At 33.3% G+C, this 17,617-nt stretch overlaps 2 protein-coding genes across 9 annotated transcripts in view; one reads left to right on the top strand and one right to left on the bottom strand.

Annotated features, from left to right (window-relative positions):
- The window catches only part of ALG11 (ALG11, alpha-1,2-mannosyltransferase), a 13,403-nt gene extending 11,014 nt beyond the window's left edge, over nt 1-2,389 (top strand). For both annotated transcript variants that reach the window (XM_006909003.3, XM_015587109.2), the window contains one exon: nt 992-2,389. In XM_006909003.3, coding sequence (XP_006909065.1) covers nt 992-1,263 — 272 coding nt within the window. In that variant the 3' untranslated portion in view covers nt 1,264-2,389. The remainder of the gene's footprint in view (nt 1-991) is intronic.
- A 2,339-nt stretch (nt 2,390-4,728) lies between these two features.
- The window catches only part of LOC102893235 (serine/threonine-protein kinase Nek5), a 66,218-nt gene continuing 53,329 nt past the window's right edge, over nt 4,729-17,617 (bottom strand). For 6 of the 7 annotated variants that reach the window (XM_015587087.2, XM_015587089.2, XM_025044773.1 and 3 more), the window contains 2 exons: nt 14,439-14,550; nt 4,729-7,065 (listed from right to left, as the gene is read on the bottom strand). In XM_015587087.2, coding sequence (XP_015442573.1) covers nt 6,924-7,065; nt 14,439-14,550 — 254 coding nt within the window. In that variant the 3' untranslated portion in view covers nt 4,729-6,923. The remainder of the gene's footprint in view (nt 7,066-14,438; nt 14,551-17,617) is intronic. The other variant, XM_015587092.2, reaches the window with a different exon arrangement.

The raw sequence follows: 17,617 nt of genomic DNA, 5'->3' as shown, positions 1-17,617 counted from the left end.
TGTACACACGCTTCGTTTGTATAAGGCTAGTTGAGAGGGAGAAGTGGAAAATCCTGGAGTTAATGAGAAAAGTATAGAAGAATGATCTTTAGCTTTGAGCATGATAATATCCGTATTTTTCAAAAAAGAATTCAAATTACATTAGCAGGAAATTCTATTCTGTAGGGATTTCACTGGTGTTGAAGAAACAGTTATAATGATTTCACTTCTTTCCTATGTATCTAGGATATCAGTTCTGTACCATCCTTTGGAAAAATGAGCAGTCAACTATTTTCTGATGGGCTTAAATTCTCTCTAGAAGCATGGTTAAGAAAGGCTGTCTAGAGTAACATATCTTCACCCACATCCTGTGGCAGAAACTAACCAAAGCTTTAATTTAGTTCACCGCTGTTGGGTATCCAGAAGTCTCAAATTTGCCAGAAATCCCAGAAGTAACGTGAGCATCAGCAGTAGCATGCCTCACTAAGGGGGCTTTTTTCTTTTTTTCTCCTAATGCTATAATTTGAACTATTAAAATTTTGCTATTGATACCTTTTTACTTTTTATCTCTTAATATCCATTAATCATCTACCATCTTGCTAACATTCTCTATTCTTCTGCTTCATTTTATTATCTGCAGTATATTTTGTGTGGACTGTTCATCCATTTGTCTTTTTTAAGAACAAAGCACTTCGTAAATTATGTAAATAAATGTCTAACCACTATGCTGTACACCTGAAACTAATACAAAATAATATGGAATGTCAACTCTAATTGAAAAATAAAAATTAAAAAAAGAACAAAGCAGCATTACTGTGAAGGTTTGAAAACTAAAAAACTTAAAAATTATTTTATTTTGTACCATGGAAGTTAAATGAGCAAATTTATAGACATACAGACATTTAATTAAATTTATCATGAGTCTCAAAATTTGTAAAGGTTTCTGTTCATTCTTGTTCTTATGAACATATTCAAAAACTTAAAAGACTACATGATTTCGTTTCTTCCTCAGGAGTTGTTGAGTGTATGGCAGCTGGCACAATTATCCTTGCACACAATTCAGGGGGCCCGAAGCTTGACATTGTCGTTCCTCACGGAGGAGAGGTAACTGGATTTCTGGCTGAAAGTGAAGACGGCTATGCTGAGACTATGGCTCATATTCTTTCCATGTCTGCAGAAAAGAGACTCCAAATCAGAAACAGCGCTCGTGCATCTGTAAGCAGATTCTCTGATCAAGAGTTCGAAGTGACATTCCTGTCATCTGTGGAGAAATTATTTAAATAATGCTATATCTGTACAAATTAAAGATATTTTACATAGAATGGCTCAACACCTTCATATGTTAATATTTTTCTAAGCTCATTCCCTGTTGTAATAAAGTCAGCCTAAGCAATGCTTTTAGCATTGTGTGTGTGTGTAAAAGGTATTTATTTTAATGAAAAAAAGGCACAATTACCTAAACAGAAAAGATAACCTTATTTAGTTTAAATGTAAAAATTTAGGTTAGTGTTTGGTCTCAAATTCTGAAAAATATGAATCTGAAAGAAAAAAACGAACAGTCTTAATTTTAGTATAGTCCATATTTTTCAAATCCTATTTGTCAAATTACTTTAGTTAACCGAGAAAGAATTTCCTTTTAGAAAAAAGGAAATGTTGAAAGAAAAATAGATGACTGACAATTGATTAGACTTTAGAATTGTTTTGACATTTTTGAGACACGGAAAAATTCTGGTACATTTAAATTTTCATTGATATTGTAGATGACCTTTTCGAATATATCCATTGATTTTCTTAAAATCAAAAAGAAACTTTAAGCAGGCTTAATCATATTCTAAAAACATGTAGTCAAAAGACAAACTGACTGACTGTTCTGTCAGTGTGCATAGGTCAGTAGAGGCCAAGATACTACTGGTAATCTTTTCCATAACTAGGTCTTTGTGAAAATAGTTTTTTGTTTAGTGCTGTCAGTACATTTGTATGGGCCTCTCATTATCCCTTAACATTTTCACATCTCAAAGGCTAGAAGTCTTTAAGTCATTGAGGAGGGCTGAGTAAACATCACAATCAGCTGTTTTTCAGATAGTGATGATGTGACATAGAGATCCATGTACGCAGTCTATATGATCAGCATGCATTGCAAGATGACGACGTGGTGATTTGAAGAGAGCACTGGACTAGCAGTTAGAATACCTGGGCGTGACCTCAGCTTCATCATTTACAAATGTCTGACAGTTTGACACTAAAGCTTTTCCTTAATTTTTCTGAGTCTCAGATTCTTCATCTATAATCTGGACATGGCAATGCCTGTCCTCACTGCCTTTTGGAGTTTTCATACTAACATGGAAAGTATGAGAAAGTACTCTGAAAATTATAAAAGTTACTTTAATTAAAGGTTACAATGTATAGTAAATGTCTTCTGTAATCCATCTTTATCAATGCATTATAACCCTATGTAGATTCTTGGTTACTAAACCAGTAGCTAGGAATCAATATAATTTAATAGGACTTCTATCCTGAATACCTAGCATGGAAAGGTGAATTTATGCATGTGCAGATAGGCTAAAGAAACCTGTAACTTTTGACAGTTTCTGCATAGATAGTCAACTCTTTCTAATTCAATGAATTGACCTCCTTCCCAGTCTGATAACACCTTTTTGTTAGGGGCATGTTAAAGAGGTACGTTTTTCCTTTTCAATCTCCTTTCCTCCATTCATCATCCAATCAGCTTCATTATCTGCTCCCAATTACATTGTTGATTTGTCTGCAGGCCATCTACTGTCATTAGAGTAAAAAGCAGCCAAACAGAGTCCCCTGATGTGTTGGAGATTATTCAGTTTAGAAAAGACTGGTGGAAATTGGAGCTGGAAGGGATGCTACAAATTCTACAGTCCAATTTTATTTCCAACTTTACAGACGGGAACAATTTAAAGAACTTAAGACTCTTTCAGTATCACAAAGCTTTTAATGAGAAAATCAGGATTAAACCTGAGTGTTCTGACTACCAGCACAGTGCTTTTTCTTCTCTTACAACTAGTCTTTGAGGCAGGATTCATACCATTGTCCACTCAGCCTACTCATCTACCCAAAGAAAACCACGGGACCAAAGATAAAGAAATTGAAATAGAGCAAAGTAGAGGATTTAGTAAGGAAGAAAGGATTCTGAAACTCCATAAAACAATAAGCTTATATCTTCAAAATAATTTTCATTTATCACAAACATATTGAAAAATATAATTTGCATGTATGTTCACTTTTAATGTTCCTAATGTATTAATACATGTTTGCTTTTTTTTTCCTGAACGATCGATACAATGAAAAGTGTCAAAGCAGTATGTCAGCAACTGTCTGGAGAAATTCTAAGTGACTACTAATTCCTATAAGATGTTGATTTTGAGTGATCCAAACGTGCTATGTTTTGAACCCACAGCAGTAGTAGTGATTCACATTCTTATTTCCAGTTGTGCATATTCTTTGCATAATAATCTGTTTGTATCTAAATATGATTTAAATTTAATAGGTACAAAATCATTATTTGTTCTAAATACGATCTAAAAAAGTGATTTTCGTTATCTTGAATATTTTTTGCAGTATGGTGCCTTTATGCCCCTCATGTAGTCTCTCAGTTCTGAATTATTTATTATGTACTAATATTTCAAGTTTCACATGCCAAGAATTTTTTTTAAGAAAAAAAAAACTTTAAAGCAAAACAAAACCGACTTGCCTCTTGTACCCAAGAGGAATAGACTGTCAGGTTTTTAAATAATTTTTTTAATGAACATTTCAGACATAAAACATTTTTGTGAAGCAGAGCTTCATATACTTTAATAATTTTCAGGGTATTTTACTAAGTTATAGATAAAATAATTTTCGGGGTATTTTACTAAGTCATAGATAGGGCCCAGTATATTGTAAATGTACCCTAGACTCCATATGAATGAATAAATAAATAAGATTGTGTCTGTGCTAAATTTGTCAACCAGTACAAAAAAGCCACTACTGACGGGGCTCAGAACAGACCTCCCCAAGATGTGACAACTTGGCATGTGAATTATTTTGAGATGAAGGCAATCAAGACCCTGTGGGCCCACAGGAGACTTTTACCTCTCAAAGAATTTAAATTTTAGGCCTGTCTATAATAAGAGTTATCTCCAAAAATAACTTCATGACATCTGTAGGGCAGGGCAAACATCTAATTACTGGACATCTGTGCTTAAGATCTGCAAATGCCCCTCCACCCCTCTGTAGCCACAAGGGTGCCTTTCCTCATCCTTTGCTCAGAATGCCACATCTACCTCATTTCCTCTTTCTGTCTCTTAACCTCATGTATGTGGGGTCTCTGACTCTCCTGCATGTGGGGTTCCCATACATATGTATATAATTAAATTTGGTTATTTTCTCTCGTTAATCTGTCTCGTGTAGATTTAATTATTAGACCAGCAAAAGAAGGCTAAAGTTTCTTCCTCCCCCACAATTGCGTTAAACCACAAAAAGTTATGCAAATACTGGAATCAATTATGCCCCTGTAATTGACCCTACCTCTCCCACTGTTCCTCTGCTCACTCTTTTTGCTCTTTCCCCGTCCTAAATCTAAGGCCATTCTTGGCTTCGGAGAAGCATCATTTTCAATGCTCTAGTGTTCTGGGCACACTTGGACCATATGTTAAGAGTACAAGGCATTTAGAAGGGAAATTAAGGTTTGGTACACCTATTGGTACCATTTAAAGAATGATCACCGTGATAGCTATCATACATAGTTAAAGATGCATGATTTTTCTAATAAAATTTATTCAAAAATCACATACAATTCTGATCAACAGTTTCAATTTAACAGATGCAGCCAAGCCTAAAACCAGAGAAAAGTAATCAGAACTGTGCCTCTAGAATATAATTTAGGTAATGGTGTGTGTAAGATGGGTATTCGGGGCTGAAGCAGCGTGAAAAACCTTGCAGATGTGTATACTTACCACAATGAATACTTTCTAATTTACAACTAAGAACTCAAAATTTTAGAATGATTGATAAGGCTTAAATGGTGTCTATTGCCTAAAGGAGATTTTGGCCAGTCATTCTGTCTTTGGAGCAAACCTGATAAGCTTATCCTTAAACGTTGACCTTAAACAGTCATTCCTTTTTTTTTTTTTCTTGCATATACTTGACTGGTCTTTGGTACTTTGGGAGTTTTAAGAATCGTCCTGCATTTCTCATGCTTTCAAATACTGTTCAGAATGAGGATTGCATGAAGACACCAGCATAGACGATATGTCTGAAACAGATAATGTCCTGAAAGTAAATTAAATATATATATACCGACCACTAAAACAGTTGTAGAACTAATGATGCTCCAATCCCTCAAGGTCATGTGTTACATAAGTTTTAAATTAACACAATGGTGAGAAATTTTTAAATAGTCCCAGTTTCATGATGTGACCATAGTGAGCGCTCTCCCTAAAAGAGCAGAATGTAACTCTATACGCCAAAGTGAAAGAACAGTCCCTCAAACATCACCAGGAAAATAAAGGCATAAATTACTGGACATATTCCACAGTTAGAGGAATCCTGATACCTGCATCCTCCACAGTTAAAATTACACCAAACGCAAATACCAAGCAGACCTTAGAAATAATCTGACCAACTCATCCTTGGCTTTGTTTTCTTAGTTTGGCATTGTATCAATGTGCAATTTTAGTTTTATTTTTCTTACAGAGTAGATATTTCAGGCAGAATTCTACCATTTAGAACAACCCTGTCCATAGCAGCAGATAAATCTATTAAGCTCCAGTCACATGTTCAACACTGGGATTGTTATAATCAGTACAAAAAAGCCTGGTTTTCTGACTCAAAGATCTTACAGTCTTCACGAGGAAATTGTATTAGCATTTACTTATTCATTCAAGAAACATTTCTGGCGCTGTGCTAAGCGCTATATATAAAAAGACCATCATACTAGTTTATACGTTTGAAACTATCAGAAAATAATTCAATAAAACATAATAAAATAATTATTTGGTATATAATTAAGGGCATGCCTTGTTCCTTTCCTTGTTCAAATGCCTTACTCCCATGTCAACATCAGCTGCAAAAAGCGAGTGTATTTAATATAACAAGAAATTTCAAAATCACGGTTTTATAAAATGGAAGATTCATTATTTTTAAATGAATGAGTTTGTATTAGTTTTTGATCACTGTCTTAATAAATTACCACAAACTAAGTTAAAACAACACATATTTATTATCTTAGAGTTCTGTAGGTCAGAAGTCTAAAGTAGATTTCGCTAGGTGAAAATCAAGGTATCAGCAGGGAACACTCCCCCTTGCCTTTCCCAGAGGCCGGCTGCATGCTTTGGCTTTTGTCCCTTCGCTCCATCTTCAAAGCCAGCAGCATCAGGCCAACTCCTCCTCACAGTACCATTCTCTCTGATCCTCTCTTCTGCCTCCTTTTTTAACTCTTAAAGAGTCCTGTGATTATTACTGGGCCCAAATGGATAATCCAAGATAACCCTCCTATTTTAAGGTCAGCTGATTAGCACCTTTAATTCCATCTGAAACTTTAATTCCCCTTGGCCATGTAACATTATATATTCACATTTAGGGAAAGGGGGATCACATTATTCTGACTACCACATATATTATCTGAAAGATTCTTAAAGTAAAATATTAATTTCTACACTCAATAGTTCCAATGTCTAAATTTAGAGAGAAAAAGTAATAAATCCTTGGGATTACTGGAAAAACCTTACAATAAATGTATTTTTACTTGTATCCAAACAGATACTATAGTTAATAGACACTAACTTACTGCTTAAGAAAATGTACAATAATCACACTTGTATATTTTGACTGGTTGTTGATGTTCCTTGGTGTTCATTAACAATAAAAAAATTTGTCATTAGATGGAGTAGAAATGCTCTCCGAATCTTCATTAAATTCTGCACATTTATGCATATTTATTCCCCTTCTCCTAACTGTTCATTGTCCTTAGAGGAACCGGTGGCCTCTTCCCTTTTTTCCTCCTCTCTGGAAGCAGTGAGTTTTTCTAGGGATTCCACTACTTCGTTTCTCAACTCATCTTCAGATTCTTCAAAATTTCTGAAATAATAAACAGTGAAATTCAACTTAATGATATCAAAACACATGAATACATATAAAAATTAGTTTCCCTTTTCATGCCCCACTCCCACTTGAACAACATGAAAGTTGCAATTTTACCCAGGTAATAAATTATTTAGCATATCAATCTGGTTTTTCTATGAATGATAACTAATGTTGAAAGAATCGATATTCTGTTTAGTTAGACTGGTGTTCAACAATCTTTATTATATTTATCAATACCCACCTTCTCTTGTGTTTAAAAGAAGAGGAAAGAGAAAAAAGGAAAAATAATATGTAATATATTGAGCCCTTACTATATACTAGTCACTGCCCTAGAGCACTTTACACATACTATATTTCATCTAATACTAACAAAATTTGAGGTAGACATTAGCATCATCAATTTTAAAGAATCTTGGTTCAGAGAGGTTAAAAAAAGTGCCCAAGGTCTCACAGCTACTAATTAGTAGGAGTAGGAATTGAAATTGTGTCTAAGACTGAAAAACTGATACTTTTAGAAGGGAAGAAGGGAAGAGACCAAGAAAACCATCTCAATGATCACTAATATTTAAGTGGCAAGTGAAAGAGACTGACGAAGAACTGGTAAGAACAAAGAATGTTTATGATGGAAGCCAAGGGAGCTGAGAATCTCTGGAAAGAGAGAGTAGCCAAATAAGATGAGGACTGAGAAATTACAAGCAGACTTGGTAATTTCAAGGTAATAGATGACTTCTACAAGAGTATTTCAGAGTGCTTGCAGGAGGCATCATACTGTGGATCAAGAGAGCAACAGGAGGTAGAAAAGTGGTAACAATGAGCTTAAACTCCTCTGAGAGGAGCCTAGCTCTGAAAGGACACTTATCTCAAGAATGTGGGAGTGGGGAGCTGGGGAGGGTGTGTGGGGTTGGGGGGTGTGTGTGTGTGTTTCAAGATAGGAAAGATTTGGGCATGTTTACATGCTGAGAGAAAGTAGGTAATAGACATTGAAAATATAGGGAAAAGGTAGATTAATTGGTAGGAATAAGGTAACTGAGAAAAGGCTAAGATTTAGAGCAAGGGTGGCTTTCAGCAGAAAGGGAAATAGTTTTTCACCTAAAGGAGGAAGGGCCAAAATATAGAAATGTAGAACTAAGGGAATTACCTGTGAAGGCTTTGGACCTGAATAAAAAGTATGTGCCACGAAGCAGATAAGGACTTATGTGGACATAGAGAAGTTACGCAACTAGACAATCAAAATGATTCCACCTACAAACCACATACTGTTTGTGAAGTAGGAAGAAGAGTCACATGATGACAGCAAGATGAATGCAGTGAGTGGGCAGGGCTGAGGGTTTGGAAGAAGCTGAGCAGTCATAGGATTACTAGATATGACAGAGGCCCCCACTAAAATTGGAGATCATAAATTTGTGTGAACCACAAACTACAGCTTCCATTTGTTAAGCTATCATCACTGCGGTATATGCTTACACAAATCTCTTTTTCCTCGTTCCTCTACAATTTAAACAATGATGTGTCTCAGTGTGAATTTCTTTTTATTGTTCCTGCTTGGCTGTTGTTTTATTTCCCAGATATCATGATTGGTGCCTTTCAATAATTATAAAAATTTCACAGCTATAATTGCTTTGAATATTGCTTTTCCCTTATTCTCTCCTTCTGGAATTCTTTTTAGATATCTATTGGACCCCCATACCTCTTAACTCCTCTTTCACAGTTTTCTACATTTTTTCTCAGCTCTATCTTCCAGTTACTAATTTCTTCATTAACTATACATATTCTGTTTTTTAAACTATCAGTCAAATTTTAATTTATTTTGGTACTGTTTTTCACTTCTAGAAGTTCTATTTGGTTAGTTATTAAATGTTTCTGTTCTTATTTGATGAATCTTTTTTCTTATGTTTTGATTTTTATTTTAATTAAATATACAATATTAATTATTATACAAATATTAAATAATCATAAGATAATTATATTAGCTGAAGTTCTTATAGTCTAATTCAGCCATTTGATGTATTTACTATCTCTCATAGTGGATTCTTTTTTTAAATTTTTAATTGAGTCATCTTTATCAGTGCTTTAGTGAGAAAACTCAAGTCACCTGGACTGAAATTATAGCTCTCCAGTGTGTTTTATATTTACTTCTGGGGATCTCAGAGTATTTTGATCCCTTACTGTGAACTTTAATGTTAATTTCTCAACATACATGTTTCCAGACCATCCAAGTATTGTAAATTCAAACTCCAAACCTGAATGAAGGCAAATCCACAGTTATAAATTATCAGAAAGAATTTTTCTACCACAGCCTGGACCAAAACAGACAAGCCACATTACTGGGATTTTTTCTAGACCACTCCTAGATGTGTGGTTCTTCAAGGGTTCCAGCTAGCAAGAATGGAGGGGAACCCACTGAAGAAAACAAAACACTATTCGATATGTAGAAGGTACACAGAGATAGGAAAAGAAAAAAGAAAATTTTTAAAGGAAAAAAACCCCTCCAAAACAAAATGTGCCTGCAAGCACATTTTGAGCACATTGAGTCCCATGACACATGAATAAATCTAATGGTAAGAAAGATGGGCAAGAACAACAAAAAAATTGGACCATGAACTAACTCCAGGTGAAATTATTTTTATGGAGGATTTTTTTCATTCTTATTTAGTTGTTTGTTTATTTATTCATTTACAAGCCCTTGTATGGGGGTCTGACTTTCAATAGATTACAGCAAGGGAAGAGGATTTTGAAAAAGCTCTTAAGTATGCTCAAAGAGATAAATTAAAGCACAGTATCCTTTTAAAGTGTTTTTAAATTAAGGGAACTAAATATGCAATAATGAAGCAAGACCACGTAAATATAAAAATTATAAATCTTAGACATGAAATAGATAATAACTCATATTAAAAACTTGATACACAGATAGCTTTGGAAAACAGTATTCAAAAATTTACCTAAAATGGTACAAAGAGAAGAATAAAAAATATGAAAATACAATTAGATATTATTGGGGACAGACTGAGAAGCTCCGAAGTATATCTAATTGGGGGACAAAAGTGGAGAGAATTAGAAAAACAGTATTTGGAGAAACAGTAGGTAAAAATTTTCCAGGTCTAAAGAAAGTCAGAAATAAAGTTCTCAGAATAAAGTGAACCAAGCAGAAAAAATGACAAATCCAGACCTAGACATACCGCCATTAAATATAAGAACCTAAAAATAAGAAGAAAATTATGAAAGTACTAGGAAGAAAGTTAGCATATTTCTAAAAGAAAAACAATTAGGTAAAAGCAGATTCCTCATCAACAGTAACAGAAACCAGGAGAAAAATAATTGTCAACCTAAAATTGTTTGCCCAGCTAAATTACTGCTAAAGATTGAAGGTAAAATAAAAACAATTTTAGGTGTGTAAACAATAAGAGAGTATACCACTCTCTGACCTTTCTTAAAGGATTATTAAAAGATATAAATTGACAAGAAGAAAACTGAAAACAGAAGGAAAAGATGGATTAGATAAAAACCATGCCAAGTTCAGAAAATGATAAACTACACTGGCAAATTAAATTAAATTTGAGATTAAACATGTATTTTTGAAAATGATACAGATTTCTATGTATGTTTTAAATATATATAATATTTTTATTTCAAAAAAGCTAAAATTGGATTAAATGATTTGATGTCTAAAACTTAGAATTTTCCAAACTTACAAAAAAAAATGTGTAGGGGTTGTGGGGGAGTAAAGAATAATGTTGATCATTGTTAAAGCTAGATGATGGATACATGAGAGTTCATTATGCTAGTCTCTGTACTTTTACTATGTTTGAAATTTTCCACAATGAAAAAAAGTTTTTTAAGTAAAATTATAACTCTAGATAACAATATCAGGATGGAAAGGTTTTGGTAGTTATTTAAACATAACCACTAGGGAGAAGAAAGTAATACTGAGTAACTTTGGAATTTGTTAGATGAATTTGTAGGTAATGTATAAAAGAGAACTATTCAAAGAATAGAAATATAATCTGTATCTTCAAAACTAGTGTAGAGGAAACAAAATAATATTGAAAAGTTTCTCAACCTAACAAATGGCTGGAAAAGGAGGAGGAAAAGGAAATGAGAAATGAAGGTATACAGAAAACCAACTTAAAACTTATATTAAAGCCCAACTACACTGATAATCATAATAAATTTTATTCAATTAAACTAATTAAAAACAGAGATTATCACATGACAAAGAGCATATCTACCAGCTATAAGCACTTGATAAGAAACATAATGAAACTACACAGAAATAATGAAAATAAAAGAACAGAAAAATATGTCATAAAAATATTAAAATATTAAATTTTAAAAGTTTAAAAATGGGAATAGCAATATCAGTATCAAATAAAACAAAAGGCAAATAGCATTAATAGAGACAAAAGTTGAAGATTTTAATGTACCTCTAAAAGGAAGCAAAAAAAAGGCTATAAAATGCTTAACAAAAAATATTTTAAGCTTGATATAATAGATAATCATATAGAACATATATAACCCCAAAATAGTAAGAACATGAACTTTTTTTCAAGTACATATGTAACAGTCATAAAATTGACGCTGTACTAAATAACAATAGGACTCCCAGTACATACACACCCATTAAATTAGTTTAAAACATTTAAACTGACCATACCAAATGTTGATAAAGTAGAGCAACTAGAACTCTTATACACTGTTCATGGGAATGTACCACCACTTTGGAAAACAGTTTGGCAAATTCTTAAAAAGTTAAACATTCACCTAATCATTTTATTCTTAGATATTTACTTAAGAGAAATGTCTATACAAAGATGGGTATGTAAATATTCGTAACAGCTTTATTTATAATAGCCCAAAACTAGAAACAACCTAAGTGTCCATCAACAGGTAAATGTATAAATCCAATTGTGGTATATCCTTAAAATGGAATACTACTTAGCAAAAAAACAATGAACTATCAATACATGTAACAACATGAATGAATCTCAAAATTATTCTCAAACAATAAGGTGTCCAGAAAGCTTTAAGGGTGTTGTCCTTCAGTAGTCCAAAGCCCAAGACTGAGAATGGCTTATCTCGAAAAGATTTGAGTCTGGTTTTTGTCTAATGACCTACAAGATTTTTTTAGGAAAAAAAGACAAAAAAAAAAAATACACAGAGAGAGAGAGAGAGAGAGAGAGAGAGAGAGAGAGAGAGAGAGAGAAACATAACAAGGTTGGACCAAAAGGGACAGAGACAGAGCTAAATGAAAAGAGGCTGCTGGACTCCAAAATCCTACTAGCAGGAAGCAGGCTGAGAAAATTCTTCTTTCCTCGTTCCTTTCTCTCTTCCTCCTTCCCTTCTCTTTCCTCCCTCCCTCCTTCCCTTCCTTCCTTCTTTCTCTCTTTTATTTGCTAGACAGGTTAATTCTAATGTTCATATAAAAACATTAATAAACAAAACTAAATAAGCAAATTCTGAAAAACAAAAGTATTTAGGGGAACCAGACTCCCAAAATAATAATTTATAATATAAATATGTTTATAATAGAATAATTAGACTATAAAGAATAGAAATTGGATAGAGATACATATAAAAATGTAGTATATCATAAAAGCGGCATTTCAAATTCGTAGAAAAAAATAAGATTTTCAATAAATAGTGCTAGAATAGTAAGGACTTATTTGGGGAAATAAAAAGTAGGAGTCACACTTTCCAGTGTAATATGAGTAAAACTTCAGATGAATAAAATATTTAACTAAATAGAAAATTAAATCATAAAAGTTCTTTTAAAATCCTGATATCACATTTTATGAAACAATTGGTAAATCTAATTACATAAAAATAAGAAATTCCTACATGGCACAAGCCACTATAAATAAAATCAAAAGGCAAACAAAAAACTGGGGAAAATATTCTTGAATTATATTACAGATAAAAGACTAATTTCTCTAAAGTAGAAAGAGCTCCCCAAATCAATACAATGTTAATAGCCTAAATTTTTTAAATGGCTAAGGCCATTTAATAAGTTGTTCCCATGGGAGGAAATAAAGATGGGTCTTAAGCATGTGCAAAGATAACCTCACTTATAAAAGAAGACCTAATTAAAACTGGCCTGAAATGTCATTTTTTTTACCTATCAATTGTGTAATGATCCAGAAGTTTGGTAACATACTGAGCAAAAAAATGTGTGGGTAAACACACAAAAAAATGTGTGGGTAAACAGTGCACTTCCATACACTGTTGGTGGAAATTCATTGGTGTCACCTCTGTGAAGGACAACTGGACAATATCAATTACAAATGAACATATTCTTTGACTCAATACTTTGCTATTCTGAGAATTTAAACTATATATATGTATATGTATATACATATATGTATATACACACACACACACACACTATTTGTATATGATGATATGTATTCAAAATCCACTTCTAAGGAGAAAAGGAAGTTTCACACTCTGAAACTGTTTCTATAAAAAATAAAAAGAACACACACATACACAATATATACATATTTGCTTGCATTTTAATGGAATTCCTCAGAAGTATGCACAAGAAGCAGATTAGATTGGTTGACTTTCGGGAGAGGAATTATGTGGCTGAGATAAAGAGACAGCAGGAAAACTATGAAAAAAGTATACCTTTTGAATTTGGAACCATATGAATATATTACGTATTTTTAAAGTAAATTATAATAAAATTTTCAAAATTCAAAGGACTCCAAACTTCAGAATAAGAGATTTCAGTAAGGTTACATAGGATACAGCATCAATAGTGTTCTACACACTAGCAGTTACCAAGTTGAAAACACAGTAGGAGAAAAATGACCCCATTAATAATGGCAACAGCAACAACAAAAAAATTAAGTGGAACCTATACTATGAAAAACACAACAAAAATACTGAAGAATATTAGAAAAGATATAACAGTGGAAAGCTATACGATATTCATGGGTGTTAAGATTTATAATCACAAAGATGTCAATTCTTATAAGTTAATCAACAAATGTAATGTTATTCTCATCAAAATCCCAACAAAGGTTTTTATGACACTTTATAAGAGAATGCAAAGATGTATATATTGAGTAAAGGGCAATAACAGCGAAGATAAGTATAAAGAAAAAGATATGGAGACTAGAAGGTGTGGGGACTAGTCCCACCAGATAGCAAAAAATATGATAAAGCCACAGTAATAGAGAAAGAACATCACTGATGCAGAGGTAGGACACAATGCCACTGGAAAAGAATGGAGAGCCCCAAAACAAACCTATGAATATAGTGAAACCTGGTCTCCTTAGCTAGGTGTCTGAGGCTATCTCCTATGTCTCCACAACAGCATTTGAACTTTCTACTTTTATTTAGGCATCTGGATATGATCTACTTACGTATCATCATCATCAGATCTTGGTTCTAGTTGTTCCTCATCCACCTCAGTTCCAGAGGCCATTTCTACCTTATCCTCATCTTCTTTAGGAAACCATTGTTTCAATGTTCCCACTGTTAAATGACAGAGAGATGGAGATGAAAGCATCCCAGCATATACATCTGATGAGAGGTATGTACCAAAAATCCTGTAGTGAACATCAACCATAATGGTAAAAGCTTTAAATCATCTCCACTAAAACGAGTAAGACAAGATGACAACTGACACCCCAACTACTCAGCACTGCACTGAAGGTAACAGGCAACACAAGACAAGAAAAAGAAGTGAGAAGAATAAGGATCAGTGATGAAGAAGCAAAATACTGCCACTTTGGGGATAGATTCTGATTGTATAAAAGATTTTTTTTAAATCTGTATTGTAAAAATTTAAGAATTGCCAACATTATTGGACCACCCTATTCTTCACTGTTTCTATATAATGAGTATCCAGCTCATTGTTAGGCTCAATCATTAATGTCTGCAGAGAAAACTCAAAGCGCACACACACACAACTTTATCTTTTTTTGGTGGGGGGGTGGATTTATTGTTTTTATTTAAAATGTAATTTTTTTTCTCTTGGGCAAAAATCCAGACTGAAGAGAGTACAATATTTTGTCCCCTGGACAACTCTAAATTTCACTTTTTATAAAATGAACTTTTATTTTATAAACCAATGGCAAAGAAATGTTCCCAATAAAATGATACAATGTTTTCTTACCCTTAGAATTTATATTTTGCAAATATAAATTATTACAAGAACTCTCTTAGTCCTGAGCATATTTTTTCATCTTAAATCACTCTCGTATACTCATAAAAAGGAACATATAAGTGAAACAAATTGATAAGGTATAACTAAAATTCCTCACATTCAGAATCTTAATCCTCTGAATTATTTATTTTTTTACATATCAATCAAATTTTATGAATCCTGTTTCAAACAGACCATAACAAAATAATTTATGAGACAATCAGGGAATTCTGAATTACTTTTTAAGTTGTTGATATCTGTTTTTTATTGTGATAAAAAGTACATAACACATTTACTCACTTAATTTTTAACAGTACAGTATTATTAAATATATGCACGTTGTTGTACAACAGATCTTTAGAACTTTTTCATCTCACATGACTGAAACTTAATTTCCACTGAACAATTCCTCATTTCCCCCTCCTCCTAGCCCTTGGAAACTACTGTTGTACTTTGTTTCTAAGAGCTTGACTACTTTAGATACCTCATGTAAGTGGAATCGTATAATATTTGTCTTTTTGTGATTGACTTATTTCACTTAGCATAATGTCCTCAAAGTTCATCTATGTTGTAGAATTTGACAGGATTTTCTTCTTTTTTAAGGCTAGATAATATTCTATTATATGTTTATTCCACATTTTCTTTATCCATTCATCCATCAATGAACATTTAAATTTCTTCCACATCTTGGCTATTATGAATAATGCTACAATGAATATGAGTATGCAAAAATATCTTTTTGACATCTTGTTTTCAGTTCTTTTGGATATATACCCAGAAGTAGGATTGCTGGATCATATGGCAGTTCTATTTTAATTTTTTTAGGAAACTCTATACTGTTTTCTATAATGGCTGCACTTTTTTAACAATCTCACCAACAGTGCATAAGGGTTTCAACTATTCCACATCATTATAAACACTTATTTTCTGTTTTCGATAGGAGCCATCTGAATGGCTTTCAATCTTGTTGAAATCAAATGCATTGTTGAGACAGATTTTCTTAAATGAATCCACAAAAAAACTAAAAGAATTTACAAAAATTGAAAATGCTGGTTTCTTAAGTGGCTTTAAAGTTATGTAGAACTAGTCTATTTTTAACTACTACTTTGGGAATTTTGCTGAGTATGTCTACATTAGTTAGCTTTTGCAGAATAATAAACCACTATATAACTTAGTGGCTTAAAACAGTAACCATTTATTTAGGTTACAATTCTGCAGTTAGGCAAACTTGGCTGGGCTCAGCTGGTTGGCTTTTCTGGTTTCAGCTGTGCCCACTAATGCATCTGCAGTCACTTGCCGGGCCAGCTGGAGGCTGGCTGTTCTAGTATGCCCTCACTTGAGATGTACTGTCTCTGTTCCATGTGGTCTCCCATTTTCTAGCTGGCCTATCCAAGCTAGCTGAGAGCCGGACAGGGATCTCCCAAAAAAGAGCAGAAGTTCCTTGAATACTCAGACTTGGCACACCACCACTTCCACTGCTTTCTACTGGTCTAAGCAAATCATGGTCCAGTTGAAATTCAAGGAGAAAGGGGAAAAAACATTCAATGATGAAGGAGCTACAAAGTTATACTGCAAAAGCCATGGATACAGGGAAGAGTGAAGGACTGTGCTCATTTTTATAATCTACCGCAATCTCCCTCTTCCACATGCACTCTACAACCACCTGGTTCCTAAGGGTCAAAAGAAGTCTCCAGGAAAAAATTCCTACCCACTAACACCCATTTCACAAGTTTTAATGTTCACTGGGGCCCAGACAATAATAATATATCAGCACTACTGCCTGGCCTACAGTAACTATAAAACACCATTAATTGCATGCTGCATCTCAACTTCAGAAATATTAAAAGGGAAGGAAAATAAATGTGCATCTCAGAATTGGTGAATTTCAGGAAACTGAGGCACAGAAGGGTTAAATGACTCACCAAAGATCACATGGTGATCAGGAGCATCAGAATGAGTATTCTTAGCCACTATTTTAAAAGCTGTAACTTATTAAACACCTACTCAGACAGGCAACTTGCTAGACATTTTATATACAGTATCTCACTTAATATTTAAAACAACCCTTTGAGGTTAGTACCATCTTAATTCTGATTTTACAAAGGAAGAAACTGAAGAAAGATTGGTTATCAGGGCCAGAAATTATACAAGATCTGTCTAGGTATATAACCCATTCTTAACCATTATTCAATGCTGCCTGGAAATATTCTACAGAGAGAATCTGATGTAAAAATCTTTATGTATTCCAAATGTAAATGTAACTGTTTAGATTTTTGGCACTGTTTCCCTTTCATTACCACAATACACCTTTTAAACATTTTTACAGAGGAAATTTATACTATCATAGTAAAAACAAAAATCCTAAAAGAAAAATCAAATAATGACACAGGTGTA

The sequence above is a fragment of the Pteropus alecto genome, unplaced genomic scaffold, assembly GCF_000325575.1.
Source record: "Pteropus alecto unplaced genomic scaffold, ASM32557v1 scaffold413, whole genome shotgun sequence".
Lineage (NCBI taxonomy): Eukaryota > Metazoa > Chordata > Mammalia > Chiroptera > Pteropodidae > Pteropus > Pteropus alecto.
This window is presented reverse-complemented; position numbering and strand designations above follow the sequence as displayed.